Genomic DNA, 18,164 nt, shown 5'->3' with positions numbered 1-18,164 from the left:
ATTTGGGTTTGCAACATGATGTTTGGGCTCTTCTGGGGGAAACAAAAACCCCAAAGAAAACCAAACAAATTCAGAGCCACAAAAGGAAGTTTATGCTAAATATTAAAGAGAAGGTTTACAGGCAAAACATTCAGTAACTGAAAAATTATGGCTCTCAAGGCAACAATAAGCTAGTTACTTCAAGCCTATAAGGCACAAGGGAGACATGAAGTAAAATATGAAAAGTGCTGTTATCTCTCAGTTTGTATTTCCTTAAAGGCAAAATGCTTGTCAGATTAAACAAGCACCAGGGAAAGAATTGTTTGAGCCTCTACACTGTGCTCCCCACCCTTCCGCTGGTCTGCCCTTGCACACACACACAGAGAAATATTTCATGTGAAAAAGAGGTAATAGCCCAAAAAGAGAAAGGTGCCTCAGAGCACACATTTGGATTTCCAGACTTCGGTGCATTTAACTCCCCAGGCCTGACTTGCCTGCAATCTGCACCAGTGTGGTGATCTACATAAAGCTATTTGGGGTCTGCCAAGGTGCATCTCATGGGGCATGAAAATGTTGCCTATTAGTAAAAGATCTGTCTGCATCTCCTGAAGCTGTCCTTCTGCAGCACTGTAAGTGTCAGGGATGCAGAGGGAGCCCTCCAGGATGTTCCCTGCTTTGAGACACTGATTTGTGAGAAGTGCTTGCTAAAGAAATAGAGGCTGAGAAAAGGACTGAAGAAGTGGGTGCTGACTGGTCCTCCCCTATTTCCCTAGTCCAAGGGAAATAAGGGGAAATGAAAGAGCTCAAGAAGTGGGACTTGACGGTTGAAAGGTAAACCTGAGCTGTTTAAACTGCTTAAGTAACATTAGGGCAGGGCAGGACACACATTTAGGAGATGACTCTTTGCTGGAGTGTTAACAGGCAAGGCTAGATCAAGCTCATCTGTACTCCCTGCTAGAAGTGGTGACAGTGACTCACTGAAGGACATTTTCCCTGAGTCACGGGTGACACTGTGTCCCACTCAGGGGTATCCAGAGACCGTACAAAGCCCAATCAGTCTGTGCTGCATCCAGGCCCCAACACATGCAAGAGCAAACCAGACACCTTCCCCCCCTCCAACAACAAAACCATGTGGACATGGACTTGGGAAGGCAAATGTGATTATTTTATAAGGCTGCCAGACCACCAGGGAAATATAGCTCTGCCTTGACTCCCCTTGACATGAATGCTAGATTGGATTTGGTTACCTTCAGGGTTCTTACACGCACAGCTGTCTCTTGACACCCACCTCAGTGTCACATCTGCCATCCTTGGCCTCCATTACTAACTTTCACAACACTGGTATTTTCAAGCTATCCCCTGTTCTCCTTAGTCCCACTGACTTTTGGACCTTAAGGAACATAAACTCCCTTAATCTGTTAGTAGAAATAGCTACAGAAACAGTGCAAGTTGGCTGTGTTGAAGCACACCTATACAGCGTCAGACACAGAGACCTGACTATCAAATAACCCCAATCTATCTCCCGCCCACTGGAGCTCCAGCACTCACCAGAGATGCCTTAGCATGTCACTTTGCCTCTAGCAATTATCACCTGGGGAACCCATGGAAGAATAGGCAATGCAGAAGCACCATCAAACCTGCTAAAAGCCAAACTTTTGCCTGCATCTATATCCCACCATACCTGCCTCATGATTAGTGCATGAAGTACCTAGATTAGTGCTGAGGGTTTTTTATTGCATGGTGGCACATTCCCTCTAAGAAGAGCTGATGATCAGTATAGACCTTTGTGATGGATGCTGAAGGCCTTTCTTGGCCAAGCCTAGCAAAGTTGATGCTGCGTGAGATGCTCCCTTACTCCAGACAGAAAGCAGCACTGTGGGGAGAGGGAAACAGAGGGCTCAGCAGCAAGGCAAGAATCAGACACCTAGAAGGCTTAAGAGGCAATGCGTGGCTTGTGTTGAAGAAAAGAATCAAAGAGAAGAGAAAAGGAACCAGATGGCCACATGAGGTAGAGAGGGGACGGCATCCCATCAGATGGACTCTGCAGCCACCAGGCCCCCTGAGCAGCACTTGGGAGGTGCTGATCCATACAGCCCTGCTGCCACAGTGCAGAGTTCACCAAGCCTGAAAGAGGAGCAGCCATTCAACTCTGACTTCAGGAATCAAGGTGACAGGGCAACTTCTCTACAGCTGCAGATGGGACCATTTATTTAAAACCCCTGCAGCTACACCCTTTAGTGCCGATAAAGAGTTTAGTGCAACAGTGCCCGTTTGGTGACGAAGCCAAGCAGAGCTCTGCACCTCTGGAATACCATGGCTTCTAGGGCACCTGCCTCAGAGACCCTGTCCAAAGCAGAGTTTTAAAGGCACAATTCAAAGAATTGATGAGTGACTGGAGGAAGACAGATGAGGCAGCAGAAAGAAACAAGAGTGCCAGCTGGAGAGCTGCAGGAGGGGACGATGGGGTGACAATGAGCAGGTGAGTGATGAGTAGGAGGAGAGGGACTGATGTGCACTTAGGAAGGGAGGAGTGACAGATCAGTGTGGAAGGGCATGAAAAGATCATCAGAGGGGAAACATGAGGAGTACTGTTAAAAAGTATTTTTGAAAAATGGGACAATTTAGGTGGTGTTTGGCCATGGCTAATGATAGCAGGAAAGGCATTAGGTGGATCCCCCTCTCCAGTTCACAGAGAATGGCCACAGGGCATCACTCTGTGCTAATGGATATGAACCTGCATGGTTTTGAAAGTTAGCTGGAGACCTGTGTGTTTTGCTTTCTTCTACCCCGGGGGAAACCTTGGAGGGCTACATGGGGAGATGATGTGAAGCCAAAGCAACCCTCGCAGCTTTTGCCTACCTTCTGCAAGAGGAGAGAGCCTGAATACTTAGTCACAATGGAGTACAGCTCCCCACCGAAGGCATCTGCCCAAGACTTCACCCTAAAAAGAGGAAAAAAAGGAAAACGTGTTGATAATTCAAAGTCAGCAGAACAGCTTACTTCTTCAGACAGGAAGATGGAGTTTTCCCTGATTTCTCTAAGCCACTATAATGACAGTGACAATGCTTTCTCCCCAGACTGCTAGCTAGACAAGCAGTAAGGCAGGAAGCAAGCGCTGCTCTGGGACATTCTGCCCAGGACATTGGTCAGCAAGGAGAAACACTGAGTTCTGCTGGTCTCGGTCACTACATTTTGACTCAGAGTGGAATTTGTCTCACCTAACTTTAGAGGTACAAAAGTTGTACGTTTGATCTTAGAGATCATCTGCTTTCCTCTATTGTTATCAAAGTGAAATAAATAGCTCTTTGCAGACACCTATTTATCTTCACTGATTGCAGATGGAGCCTGGGGTGAAGGGCTAGACACCTAATGTCAAGACTGCTGAAGAGAAATAAGTGTCAGACCTGAAAGAAGTCTTCAAGATTCAGCCCTTGGATTCAGTTCCTAGAGCTGTGTGGGGTAGAGACTAACGAGCAGGATGAATTCACTGCTCTCAGTGGAGATACTGGCTTGATAATGCCAGACTAGATTATGCACCTCATCTTTGTAAAACACTACTTACATTTGTGCCATCCTGTAAATAATTGATGATAGCAATACCACATGGAGAACATAAAGATGTTGAAGAGCAGCCTGAACACTGAGCCATCCAAATCAAAATAGATGGCTCTCGTAATTGACAGGGCACTTCATCAGAAGTCTATTACATGATTCACATTAGGCAGTTCCACCTACATGCAGTTCCTTCAACAAGGATTCACTTAGGAGAGTTTTACTTAATGGAATAAATGGCCTTCTCCACTTAACCAGAATACACTACTTATTTATGGGGTGCAGAGTCTTACCTATGACTTCCAGGAGATTTCTTCCAGTCCTAAGCAGACTTTAACCTCAGGGCCTGATTTCCCAGTGCATTGCACCACTTTCATGGCAGAATAATACACCAACATAGAGATGAGCTCTGGAGTAAAGCCAGCACAGCAATAGTAGAATAATCACAACAGCTAAGTTTAGCCTAGGAAAGCCTGTTTAGGCTCCCCTTTTGCAAATTGAGACAAATAGGCAACTACAGAGGATGATTTGGAGCATACATAAAGCTTCTGCTCTGAACCACACCTCTCTCCACTGCCAACAAAAGGAGTACAATGAGAGAGTGGGTGCCTTTTTTAATCACTCCTTAAGTGGCAATGAGATGTTCATTTCTAACCACTGAGTGTGATCTAGCACCAGCTGAAGTCAATAAGAACAAGGCTTCTTCCCCCCCCACCCCTCTTTGGGGTTTTTTTGTGTTTTTTTTTTTTTTCATTGTGCTCTGCATCTGATTTTGACAGCCAGAGCTTTTGTCTCTTCATTTCATTCTTAGAGGACAGAAGAATACGGGTATTTGCTAGGAGACCAGGATTTATTGCCCCGTTTCAGAGTTATTCTAGCAAGCCTAGAGTAAAAGAGGACCCCACAGGATGCTTTCCTGTTTGTTGTAGTGACTAACATGTTCACTGAGGTATGAAGATCTCTGAATCAACAATTAACTCGATGCCCATCTACTGCAGCTGGTATTACAACTTTTATGTATGAGATGTTTTGTGCTGATATTAACTAATATCCTCCAGTCTCCTCACCTTTTACTGTAGAAAGAGAGAACCCAAACATGAAGTTTGGGATTGTAATTTTAGCAGGAAGGTATATTTTTACCCCATTTTCCTCCCCCCAAAATTAGGTACACGTGATCCTGGTCTTTCTGGTTTGTGCCATGTCTGTGGCTGTGCGTGTGCCCCTATTCCTTCCAGCCCTCATCCTTTTTCAATCCAGCAGGGTGGAAGAGTCTGTGATATAAATTTCTGACTAGTGGGTGTGGCTGGGCAGCTTCAGCAGAAAGATGCTATTATTGAGGTAAAAGGTCCGCAATACCAACATAGCAACGAGCAGTCAGTAGAGAAGCCAGCCACAGACACAGTTTCATAGAAGACCCAGCCCTGCTGCTCGTGGATCTGCTCGTTTGTGAAGTCCTTAAGTCCAGCATGACTGGGGATTCTCCCCTTTCCTTAAAATAGGAAAATAGAAGGTTGGATTTTAGCCTTTGAGGCTGTGGCAAAAGAAGCCAAAATGTATGAACCTTGAAACTTCCAGTAATAGCAGAGCTCAAGGAAAAAGAAGGTCAGGGTTTGTGAAATTTTGCAATTTCTACATGGGTGCCCTGTGTGTCGGACACTCAGCCTGGGAGGGCTCTCTTAGCCCACCCGAGGCAGCAGCCTCACAGCCGCTTCTGAGCTGCCCCTCTGGCTCGGGGGCTGATATTTCTGCTGGCCTCGAAGCAGAGGAAGGAAGCACAAAGGCAGGGGGGAGCAGAGAGAGGGCCAGAGACTGGCAGCTTTGGAGGGCTGGTTGGAAAGTTAGGGGGCACAGAGGAATGAGAGGGCACAAAGGTCCCAAAGCCCTTTGTGACAGGGCTGAAGAGTGGGTAGTTAAAAATATATCGTGGCATTTCATTTAAGTTGAAAAGGAGGCAAGTGAAGAGGCAGAAATATGCTGGCATTTACATATTTAAAAGACAATTATTTGCCAGGGAAGGGAGTGACCCTAGAGTACAGGGAAATTAAGGGCAGCCTGCTGAATTTAAATAGATTTCCTTATTATTTACATAAACAAGTGAGAAAAAAGGTCAGTCTAAAATTCATCAGGTTGCAGAGAAATTTCATCTGAGGCTGCTGGCTCTGTGAACTCAGGAGCAGATGTATAGAGACAGTAGGGGCAGCCTAAAGAGGCCATACCAGGTTGGTCTTCACCTCTCCCACCAGCATTTCCTGGCATTTCTGGTACCCCAAGAAGCACAGGCTGAGCAGCCAGCCCCAAATCCTCACCACCCTCACAGCTGCAAGCACTCCTGCCTATGCCATGGCCAGTTGATGAGCAGAGCAGTGGCCAGGAGGAAAGAGGAGGTGGTTTCCATGCTGAACTTGCACCCCAGAAGCATTGCTAGTGACTGATTGAGCAGATTTTTGCACCGCTGGAGTTAAAGCTGAGTGAGCTTTGCAAAAATGGCAACAAACCAAACACAGCGTAGCAAAGCCAGGCATGACTTGGGGAGCAGCACAGGCCAATTTAGCCTTATGTCACTTAACTGTGATTGAACCCAGCTGGTGTTTAAAAGACCCTGTTTTTTTGTCCCCAAAATGTCCCCATGTAACCTATGGAGCAGGTCCATTTTCTGCTGATTTACTCCCTTTGGTCCTCTGGCCAATGTGTTCTTCTACTGAAATTTCATTCAAAAAGGGCAACTTTTGTGTTTTAGTTAAATTCATGAGCGGATTCGAAACACCAGGGATTAATTCAGCTATTGGTCTGGTTTTGGTACCAGGGGAGAAAAGCTCTTCTTCTATTGTTTATTCTTCATTCTTGTACATGAATAAGTTCCAAATTGTGCAAAGTGACATAACTCTTTTCTCAGTAGTAAAGGGCTATCACATTATAATCAAACATGTCAGAAAAGGGTTTGGTCAGAGATTGCCTGCCTGTAATCCCTGCACTTGTATTCAGTGGTGAAAACAGCAGAAAGGATGGTCTGGCTTCTTAACGCCACAGATTTCAAGGCTAAAAGGCCATTTCCATGTAGTATTTACCCTGGGCACGGAAAGTCAATTTTTATTTTGCATGGTTTGAAATTGTCAGAAGTTGGATTTTATTCTGTGTAACCTCTGTGTCGTTTTTGTGAAACCCAAATCAGAAGCACTATGCTGAAGGAGGGCTTGATAATGCAGACAAGAACAAAACTGGTGGCAAAATTTCCTGAGACCTCCCTGGATAAAGTCAGTGCAACTTTTGGTAATCACATGGGCTGTACTGGCAAGCACAGCTGTGAGGGTCTTATTGGCAATTTTTGAATATAAAACATTTTCTCAGTCTCAGGAAAGGGCTTGAGCTGACTTTGGTCAGTTTATTGGCCATATCTCCTCCTGAAACCGGATGGCAGTGTTGTCTCCTCTCTAGACCAACCCACTGTCCTGCGCAGACAGGCCTATCCCAGCTCCAGCGAAGCTGCCCCACAACAATTTTTACCCACCGCGATGCTGACATTTTTAATCCTTAAAGGATTTAACTTGCCTAAATCAGCTTAACAAGGTGAAGTTTTTAAAAACTGGGTTTGCTGAGAGCTGTTAGCCTCCTGGTGGGCTGCTGGGGTGGGCTGTACTGCTGGTGGGGAGCTTTCCGGAGCTGCTTGTGCGCACCAACATGCATGGGGGCGTGGGTGCCCTGCAAACCCACATCCAAAAAGGTGTATCAAGATTCCCTGCATGTGCACTAGCACCCGGACCCAAATGCAGTGCCTGCACAAAACGTGGCTGTTTATGCTTTGTATTGCAGCTCAGCTTTTCATTCCTATGCTCCAGAGCTCTGGGAAGGGCTTACGCCCTTTGTAGTAAGATGGAGCAGGAACAAGAAAGAAAAGGTGCCATGTCCTCTTTCTTCTATTTGGCCTCCCTCCACTAACATCCCCTGACATCCACACACACAAATAAACATATGTGTGTGTATTACCCAGGCTGTGTATGTGTCCACGAAGGTTTTTTGCAGCTATCAGTATACCAGGCCAATGCTAGCGATCAGAGCTTCGGAGCTGCAAACCTTGCACTGCATGATCTGGATCTTGTGTATATTGAAGAGATGTGTCTTTGCTCAAATACCCCGTCCATATGCCTGCCATGGCCAGATCCTGACCAGTGCTATACATCCCAAGGTGTCCCCGGCAGGCTGCAAACCAGCAGCCTCTGCTGGGATGGCTCTGCTAAACTGGGGAGCTGCTAAACTGGGACCGCTTACATCTGCCTCCATGACTGAATCTCCACAAGTTGCACCAGTGGTGGGGTTTTACGAACATGTCTTTAAACTGGTTTTGCCTTCTGCCGCCCAGTGCATTAAGCAGAGCATTAATAGATGTCAAAGTGCTTAACTAAAGCAGATGAGTATCATTGCTCTGCTTGACGAACAGGGAAAATGAGGCATCGCATCTGCGCTAGACCTGGGAACTGAATTTGTGGTTCCTGTGCCCGTGTCCTCTTCCAGGAGCCATCACCACCATCGTAAGGAAATGCCACCCCCTCCGCAGCGACGTGCCCCTCTGGAGGAGCCTACACCCACAGTGCCTGCCGCTGGCGGGGAGGCACTCCCACCTGCCTGCCCATGCCCACGGCATCGCCCACTCCATGCCAGAAATGCCCCACGGCAGAGAGATGGAAACACTTACGTCTCCAGCGGGATCTTCGTCTGGGCCCTGGCAGAGGGCGGGAGGCAGAAGAGCCAGAGCATCATCCACGGGACAGCCCAGGGCCCCATCCTCCACATGCCAACCATCAGCAAGGGCACCGGCCGGTGGGATGCGGGGGTTCCCTGCTCTTCCTGCTGCCCCTTGGGGGGTCCCACACAGCCCCTGCCATGCTGCCGGGCTGGGTGCCCTGCCGCTGCGGGGCCGAGCCCCGGGGTGACCCTGGCCGCCTCCGCCCCGGGAACGTCGGTCCTGCTGCTGGGTGCTGTCAGGGGTCTCCAGTGCAGGGTGGGCGGCCAAAAACCCACCAGGGACCCTCGTCGGCGGGCACCCACAGGTGCGGTGCGTCTCTGCGCCCTGAGGAGCAGCCGCACGGGGAGGGAGCTCCGTGCTGGGAGCCGCAGCGGCTACGTAATCCCCTGCCAGCCCCTTAATCCCCTCGCCAAGCAGCAACAGCCGCAGATTTAGGGAAGTGGAGTGGGATAAAATCACCCAGGATTACTCTGATTCCTGAAGACGGGTCTCGGCTTCTCCAGCCGGAGGTCAGGCTGTGCCTGCTTTAAAAGGGTCGCATCCACACCCCCCGAAATATCCCTGACCTTTGATGTCTGTCCAGAAGGACCTCCCTGTCACACTGCAGAATGCTGGTGGGTTGCTCCGGCGGGTCGCTCCGGCAGGTCGCCCCAGCACCGTTTCCTCCCCACTGGGGACCTGGGGTTGGGACCAGGTGCGTGGGGCACGTGGCAGGCTCCAGCGGCTTTGTGCCGAGGTTTGCACAGCTTGGTGCTGAGGTTTGCACAGGACCGCTGAGGCTGGGCAGAGCCGGCGCCTTGGCAGCATCCAGCACAGGTCCTGCCGAGGCACTCGTTCTCCAAGCCATGTCTGGGGACCCCACACAGGCAAGAGGAGAGGAGGGAAAAGGGGCAGTGGGAAGCAAAAATGGCATGAAAAAAGGAGTCTGCTGGTTTAAACAGATCACTTCCTAATGTGAGCGATTATTTATTAGTAGTCGAACCTTTCCATTCAGGCAACATTCAGTTGAGATTGCCATCCCCTCATCTGTGTCTGGAGACCAATGACTCAAAGGAGCCCAATGGCTGAGCTTGATGAATAGCAGCAAGTAGCAAACTGCGCGCTCGGATGAGGGGCACGCTATATAAGCTCATTATTGTCACGAGAAGTATGAACTATAGATAGGGCAGCGGAAAGATTATAAATGACTGGAGTGACAGTTTGACTTTATGGTTATGAATTAACCCATTTATTAGAGCATCTTCCAATCATCTTTTGCACCTTTATAAATGGCTTATTTAATATAAAATGCAAAGCCATGCTAGATCGTTAGGTTTCTCGTACAGATGTGGAGGGGGAAACTGGCTGTCAAACACTGAAGTAAAACTAAGGTGCTTATTAGAGATGTGCTACTGAGTGCAGCGTTGGTGCTGCACATTAAATGTGATAATAGGAGTGGCAGAGGAAATACACAGAAGGGAATAAAACCGTGAAATATGGAATTAGAGGTTAAATTGCATGATGAAGAGGCTGAAAGCTCAGGGTGAGCAATTAAGTAATTACAGGAATAACTCACTTCAGGATAGTATAGTTTCGTCATTTATTACAATCTTTACTCCAGACTGAGTATCTTTTTGGAAGTTACAATCTTCTTCAAGCAGAGGTTGTGAGCCCGAAGGGCAGAAATTTCCAGATGATGTTCTTAAGTTTGTGCAAAGGGTTACACAGGAAGGTTGAAATGGTTCTTTCTGACCTTAAAATCTACAAAAAATCAATTTCTACACACACAAACACTCTAGAGACAGTGCCTTCAGGGTACCACATGGCTCTACAGCAAATGCTATAGACAGCATATGAAGGCAACAGGCAGAACAGATCTGGATCTTAGTAATGCATTTCTCAAATGGCCAAAATGTGCTATGGGGCCTCTCACCCTGAAAAGGGGTACATACAGACCCGGACAGCCCCAGGGGGAATCTGGAGGTGAGGACAGTACAGAGAAATGTCTTCCTCCCAGAAATGCTCATCGCAGACACAGGGTGCAGTGTGTTGCCCATGGGAACAGGAGGAGCTGATTGCCTTTCCCCTGACTGACCTCATGCTGCTGGGACCATGGGGATGGGCTTCTGCTGCCTCCCCCTTCCTCTGCAGCCTGAAAAGAGAAGAAGATTGCTCTTAGGGGAGCTAGGAAGACTGATAATCAAGGTCTCATTTCTCCGTGTTTACCAGGATTAAAAATGAGGGGTGGCATCCAGGGTGGCAGGCTTCCCTGTCTGGATACTTCAGGGAAGACATGATGAAAATTCATGTTCTGAAAAAAATCTGAAATGAGATCTGAAGGCAGAAGAATCAACATTTTAGATAGCATTTTCACTCCACTTTGCAAAGAGCCGTATCAAATAGTTATTGTGAGTGAATTTTGCAGCCAGGACCCAGTTTAATCCAGATAGGTTCTGGCGAGAGCCCTTGTCTGGGTGTGTTTGGAAAACCCTGAAACACTGATAGAAAAGGCAATGAGACACAGCAACATGCTGAACTGGGAGATCCAAATCCCTTTATTTGGATTTATCTTGTTTACTGGATATATCTCACTTAACCCCTTAATGATCTAAAGTTGCAACAGAGATTTGAAGATGAAATGAAAATAGCAAAGAAACTGAAAAACCCCAGGTGACTAGAGGGCCCTTAATGGGATTAGTGTGCATCCAGTTACTGCTGCAGAGCTCAGCCACCACAGTGTGCGAGCCCAGTGGGAGCACAGGGAGGAGATAAACGATGGCAGGGTCTGACCGGGGAAAAAGAAAATGAATCCTATGAGAAAGAATGAAAGCAAACACATAACAAGGAGTGAGAATTTAAGGCTGCAAGAGATATGGGGTGCGCCAGTACAGCAAATTAGAGCTAAATTTGCAAAACCATGGGGCAATAAAAAAATGTCAGTGTGATTTTGTGCTCTATTCACAGGCAGGGGGAAGATTTACCAGCTCTATTAATTTCTGGTTTGGCTAGAACCTGAGTTCAGTTTGGATTATCTTGTTATGAGAAGATACTGGCAAATGTCATGACCAGCCAAAGAACAAATATCATCAAAACACTGGTGTAAGCAGTATATGTGAAGAGTTTATTAAACAGTAGAAATCCTCATTCATGTGGTGACCCTGACCTGGAAATGCCTGAGCAGACTAACAGGTAGTTTTACAGTGGGATAAATATAAGGAGAATGGGGTAAAACGAAGAACGGGGAACTCTACACTGAGCATCAGAGAAAGCTGATTAGAAAGATGTGCTGGGCATGGCACAACCTCTTGAGGCAACCTCTCTCCATGCAGTACTAGTCAATAAGGCACATTTTGTAGCAGCCAAGCGTCTCTTTGTAAGAAAGTCAGCAGGAACAGGGGATATGGCAACAACCTTGAACACAGCAAAGAGAAGAGTATGCAGCTTTGTGGAGATGAAGAGCAGATCATAGGATCGGTTAGGTTGGAAAAGACCTTTAAGATCATCGAGTCCAACTGTTAACCTAGCACTGCCAAGTCCACCACTAAACCATGTCCCTAAGCACCACATCTACACATCTTTTAAATACCTCCAGGCATGGTGACTCAACCACTTCCCTGGGCAGCCTGTTCCAGTGCTTGACAACCCTTTCCTTGAAGAAATTTTTCCTAATGTCCAATCTAAACCTCCCCTGGCACAACTTGAGGCAATTTCCTCTCATCCTATCACTTGTTACTTGGGAGAAGAGACCCACCCCCACCTCCTTTCAGGTAGTTGCAGAGAGCGATAAGGTCTCCCCTCAGCCTCCTTTTCTCCAGGCTAAACAATCCCAGTTCCCTCAGCTGCTCCTCGTAAGACTTGTGCTCTAGACCCTTCACCAGCTTTGGACATGTTCCAGCCCCTCACTGTCTTTCCTGTAGTGAGGAGCCCAAAACTGAACACAGTATTTGAGGTGCAGCCTCACCAGTGCCGAGTACAGGGGACAATCACCTCCCTGCTCCTGCTGGCCACGCTGTTTCTGATACAGGCCAGGATGCCGTTGGCCTTCTTGGCCACCTGAGCACACTGGCAGCTCATATTCAGCCGGCTGTCAACCAACACCCCCAGGTCCTTTTCTGCCGGGCAGCTTTCCAGCCACTCCTCCCCAAGCCTGTAGCGCTGCATGGGGTTGTTGTGACCCAAGTGCAGGACCCGGCACTTGGCCTTGTTGAACCTCATACAATTGGCCTCGGCCCGTCGATCCAGCCTGTCCAGATCCCTCTGTAGAGCCTTCCCACCCTCGAGCAGATCGACCTTCCCTCCCAACTTGGTGTCATCTGCAAACTTGCTGAGGGTGCACTGGATCCCCTTGTCCAGATCATTGATAAAGATATTAAACAGAACTGGCCCCAGTACTGAGCCCTGGGGAACACCACTTGTGAACGGCTGCCAACTGGATTTAACTCTGTTCACCACAACCCCTGGGGTTCAGCCTTCCAGCCAGTTTTTTACCCAGGGAAGATGTCCTAGTTTCAGCTGGGATAGAGTTAACTGTCTTCCTAGTAGCTGGTACGGTGCTATGTTTTGAGTTCAGTATGTGAAGAATGTTGATAACACTGATGTTTTCAGTTGTTGCTCAGTAGTGTTTAGACTAAGTCAAGGATTTTTCAGCTTCTTATGCCCAGCCAGCGAGAAAGCTGGAGGGGCACAAGAAGTTGGCACAGGACACAGCCAGGGCACCTGACCCAAACTGGCCAACGGTGTATTCCATACCATGTGACGTCCCATTTAGTATAGGAACTGGGAAGTGGGGGCGGGGAATCGCCGCTGGGGGGACTGGCTGGCTGTCGGTCGGCGGGTGGTGAGCAATTGCACTGCGCATCATTTGTACATTCCAATCCTTTCATTATTGCTGTTGTCATTTTATTAATGTTATCATTATCATTATTAGTTTCTTCTTTTCTGTTCTATTAAACCGTTCTTATCTCAACCCACGGGTTTTGCTTCTTTTTCCCGATTTTCTCCCCCATCCCACTGGGTGGCGGGGGAGTGAGTGAGCGGCTGCGTGGGGCTTAGTTGCTGGCTGGGGTTAAACCACAACAGAAGAGTACACCCATCCAAGCCATGAGCAGCCAGTTTCTCCAGGAGAATGCTGTGGGAAATTGTGTCAAAGGCTTTACTAAGATCTAGGTAGACAACATCCACAGCCTTTCCCTCATCCACTAAGTGGGTCACCTTGTCATAGAAGATCAGGTTAGTCAAGCAGGACCTGCCTTTCATAAACCCATGCTGACTGGGCCTGATCACCTGGTTGTCCTGTATGTGCCGTGTGATGGCACTCAAGATGATCTGCTCCATAACCTTCCCCGGCACCGAGGTCAGACTGACAGGCTTGTAGTTCCCCAGATCCTCCTTCCAGCCCTTCTTGTAGATGGGCGTCACATTTGCTAACTTCCAGTCAACTGGGACCTCCCTGGTTAGCCAGGCATGGCTGGTAAATAATTGAAAGTGTTTGGTGAGCACTTCCACCAGCTCCCTCAGTACCCTTGGGTGGATCCCATCCAGCGCCATAGACTCGTGTCTAAGTGGTGTAGAACATCAGTCACCATTTCCCCTTGGATTATGGGGGCTTCATTCTGCTCCTCTTCCCTGTCTTGCAGCTCAGGGAGCTGGGTACCTGGAGAACAACTGGTCTTACTATTAAAGACTGAGGCAAAGGCAGCAATAAGTACCTCAGCCTTTTCCTCATCGTTTGTCACTACGTTTCCCCCCACATCCAATAAAGGGTGGAGGTTCTCCTTAGCCCTCCTTTTGTTGCTAATGTATTTACAGAAACATTTTTTATTGCCTTTTATGGCAGTAGCCAGATTAAGTTCTAGTTGGGCTTTGGCCCTTCTAATTTTCTCCCTACATAACCTCACGACATCCTTGTCATCCTCCTGAGTTGCCTGCCCCTGGATGCATCTCATATATATCAGATGGGAAAATGTCTCAGCCTCCTCAGGCATCAAGCTCATTGTGATACTACTCCTGTTGCCAGGAGGTTTGTTGGGCTGAAGCTGGTCACCAGAGACACTTCTTCCCCATGGCACCCGTGGTACTGAGCACCTGCCACACTGATCTCCCAGTTGGCCCATGCAGTGAGGCAGGGGTGCTCCCTCCTATTTTCTGGGTACTCTGGAGCAGGGTCTCAGGGCCCAAATGGAGTGAGCATCAGGGTCCTTTTTGCACTGTAGATATCAGGACTGGGGAAGAGGCTGCAAGGGATCAGCACTGACTTATTTTTCATTGTGGAGACACTGGGATCTTGCTGTGTGCCTGCCACCACCGTATACCTCAAAGCAAGTCTTCGCTCCATCATGATCGTGAACTTAAAACATCTGGGACATAATCACTTAATAAGAATAATTTGCTTTGATTTTGAATAACTTAAAACAAGGCATGATGGGAATAAACTATGCGGTCTTGTTCACAGCAGATGCATTTATCTGAGACCATAATCTTGTGCTTCTCATTATCTCTTGGCAGGACTCCTTAGATAAGTATCTGGGTACAAAAGCTCCTTTCTATCCTGGTCAAATATTCTGCTTGTGAAACTGCTCTCTCAATGGTGTTTAAGCTTGTGCCCTGTTCAGGAGATATGAGGACGATGCCTCTGGCCTGTCTGAGTAGGCTTAACTGTTCCTCAGGGTGGTTTGGAAAGCAGTTGTGCAGTGTTTTGCCAATACTAGAGAATCTGATCTCTCTGTCCCAGCAGCTGCCAGGAGGAGGGGGCCCTTGCCAGAAGCAGCAATGGAAAAGCGCTTTTAGTCATGGTTTTACTGGCTGGTCATGCAAATCTCTTCTGATCAGGTTTCAGTGCTGTGGAGAGTTAGCAGTCGCAAGCTGAGTTTGGAGGGGTGTGGATTTAACAGCTGAGTGGGGACGGGGAAGAGGGCTGCCGGCTCGCTTCTGCAGGAGTGCTGATGCTGCAGGCAGGCCCCAGGCTGGGCGCTGGGGAGGTGTCCCCACAGCTGAGCACTGCCCTCCCTCCCTGTTTGGTGGCATCAGCGCCTGTGCAATCCCAGCTGAGCTCCGGGAAGCCACAATGCAACAGGGAGATGCTGTTTGGTCTAGGACTGGGTTGGCCGTGTGACTGGCAGTGTGCCTGGGACCTGGGAAGTTTGGGTTGGTGAGACCTGAAAGGTCTGCAGCGCTGGGTGAGCACAGCCTCTTTGAGTCCCCCTTTCTCACCGCAGCCGTTGTGGGAAAAGGATACCTCCCCCACTCCCAGGTGTGTTTTGGGTTAAATTAGCTGCCTTTAATACCATCTGGGTGCAGGGGAAATGCTTGATACAGTCTGAAGCTGTGTGTGGAAGGGTTCTTCTGCCATCGGAGATCAGGCAGATGAGTGCCAGTGGTCACAAGGTGACCCTGTTATGGCTCCATAGAGGAGGCACACAAAAGCCTGTTTACCATGGGAATGCAGGTAATACCTGGATACCTGAGACCTCACTAGGATCTCTGAGAGCAGGACAGATTCACACGTAGTGGAAGACAGCGGGGATATACAGGGGAATATACAGGTACGGCAACTGACATGTAGGCAGGTATTCTACCACTGACTTTCTTCATTTCAGGTTGCCTCAGAGGCAGTGAATAATGGATGAATATCTGGCCTGCAGAGCATCATCAGACATCAGCAGGATGACTCGGACCAAACATGTCTGTCTAGACCCCACATTCTACCTGCGTGCTCTGTAAATATCTGCCTGCAGACCCAGTCATCTGCAAGCCGCATGCTCTCCTCTTTGTTTATAGAAGCAGCCACATAGGTGTCGTATTAATGCCTTCAGCTGGTTACTTTGCCTTTTTTCCTTCTTATTTTTTTTCCACAGCCCCGCTCTAAATTTAGACTTGTTTAAATACTCCAAGATGAAATGAGCATTTCTTATTTTTTTTTTTCACTAGCAGCATTTTAAACCCTCATCAGGCAGCAGGAAATTTAGGGCATGGAGGGAGACACCAAGGGAGAGCAGAATGCACAGGATACAAGGAGCACTGAAGCATCTTCCCACCATCTCTGAAGGCAAGGCAAGAAAAAGAAGAAAGAATAAAGAAAAAGGAAAAGGAAAAGTAAGTGAAAGCAGATGCTAGTTTGGGGAGCACTGTCAGCAGACTGCAGCTTTCCTGAGTGCTGTCACAAAAGCATCCGGAGTGAAAGTCAACTTTATCCTTATCTCTCCACTACCAAAGGGTTAAACTTAATCTTTTCAATTTCAAGTCCACATGACCTGAAGGAACTTGATTAGGAGGAAGGGAAACCCCATTTTAAGAGAGATTAAAGCCTTTTGTGATAAAGTGGCTGCACTAGAACAGCTTTTTCGAGGGAGGAGGCTTTGCTTCGTGGGGAGCCCCAGGAATTGTGGTGCATCAAGTGACTAAATAAATGATGCCACTTATTCTGCTAATCTCCACAGCTGCAAAGACACTTGACTCAGTGTGCATCTAGCAACATCATTTATGTTGCCAAATCCTTCTTATTAAATGCATGATGCAATGACCCTATTCAGAGGACATGCTACAAATACCTCCTTCTCTCTACTCAGTGTGTTAATAAGGATTGAGGATTTTGCAAGGTTATCAGGACAGAGGTATTTGGGCCAAATTAGGGTTGCTCCACCCTGGCTGGGCTAGAAAGATGGAGGGTCCCTCCTCCCATGTGTTCCTCTGTCAGGGTCAGCAGATGTGGAGGGCGCAGAGATGAGTTACTTAACCTTCATAGTCTGACATTACTGCCTCACCTATTTGCTGAAATCCTGATAAGGATTTATTAGGTAAAGGCTGTAAGGTGCTTTGGAAATACAGGGTGCTCTCTAATTCTCTGCGCTCTTGCAAAGGGAGACAGCATATCCTCTGGGGCTGAGGACCATCTTCTCACTTGGCAAGCGATCTACAGGGGCAAAGCAGCAAACCACTCCACTTCCCTCCCCTCCCCTGATTTATTTGGATCACACTGTCAGTGGTCCAGGGGTCGGACCGAGCCCACAGGGTGGTTTTATCTGTTCCTCAGCAATAGGGGTGGGTCAGGGAGCCAGCAGAGCTGGGCTGCAGCACTCCGCAGACCTCTCTGTAGTGATCTGGGCGTTAAACATCTGCCTGTCAGGAAAAATGGCATCAATACAGATGAGCTGGCTGTCTCCAGCACAGCGTCTGTGGGCCACGGGCTCTGTGGCTGTCGGTTTGCACAATATATACAGCAGTTGTTCCTGATCCCTGGGGAAGCTGCTGCACGCTACTGTAGCATAAATAAAGGGCAATGTCTAGGCAGAAAGACTTTTAAAATATTTTTTTTTAAAAAATCTTTTAAAGTTTTCCTGTTAATTTTATTTGTTTTGCTGCTGATACTTCATGTCCAGGCAAGAGCTATTGCAGAAATGCATATCAGAATTTCTGGAATATTCAGAACTCAATTAAAAATCTTAAAAGTTTGATTATTTTTTTCCTTCCTTTTGATTTCACAGAAGAGAGCAGCTTTGCCAAAATTCTAGGTCACAAATTATAACATTGCATGCTTTTCTCCTTTGAAAACAGGACTATTTTTTTTCCCCACAAAAATCAGAGGCGATCAGTTTCGGTGTGATTAAAGATAAAAGCTGGGCTTTGGATACATTTTACCACATATTGATGTAGGTGTAGATAAAAACAGTCCATTCTTTCATGAATATTAATGAAAACATGTTTTGTGATTTTAGGCAACCATCAATTGTTATTAAAAATACCCTGACAGTTTTGAAGAAGAAAAAGGGGTGGGGGAAGGGTCCGCCAGGCTTTCCACAACCGATTAACACCATTTTGCAGCAGCTTGCGTTTTGCTCTGCAATTACTCTGTAGCGAGTGTGAAAGGTGTTTCCCTGACCTATGGCTGCTCAACGGGCCGACAGGGAACAGTCTTCAGCCC

At 47.6% G+C, this 18,164-nt stretch overlaps 1 protein-coding gene across 3 annotated transcripts in view; it reads right to left on the bottom strand.

Moving 5' to 3' along the window:
• Window positions 1–8,674, bottom strand: part of CACNA2D4 (calcium voltage-gated channel auxiliary subunit alpha2delta 4) — a 133,368-nt gene extending 124,694 nt beyond the window's left edge. Inside the window, exons 1-2 of one of the 3 annotated variants that reach the window (XM_052789185.1) lie at window positions 8,219–8,674; window positions 2,839–2,920 (exon numbers count right to left, since the gene is read on the bottom strand). In XM_052789185.1, the coding sequence (XP_052645145.1) occupies window positions 2,839–2,920; window positions 8,219–8,325 (189 nt within the window). In that variant the 5' untranslated portion in view covers window positions 8,326–8,674. The remainder of the gene's footprint in view (window positions 1–2,838; window positions 2,921–8,218) is intronic. The other 2 variants (XM_052789186.1, XM_052789187.1) reach the window with 2 other exon arrangements.
• Window positions 8,675–18,164: the final 9,490 nt, after the last annotated feature.

Source organism: Harpia harpyja, chromosome 6 (genome assembly GCF_026419915.1).
Source record: "Harpia harpyja isolate bHarHar1 chromosome 6, bHarHar1 primary haplotype, whole genome shotgun sequence".
Lineage (NCBI taxonomy): Eukaryota > Metazoa > Chordata > Aves > Accipitriformes > Accipitridae > Harpia > Harpia harpyja.
This window is presented reverse-complemented; position numbering and strand designations above follow the sequence as displayed.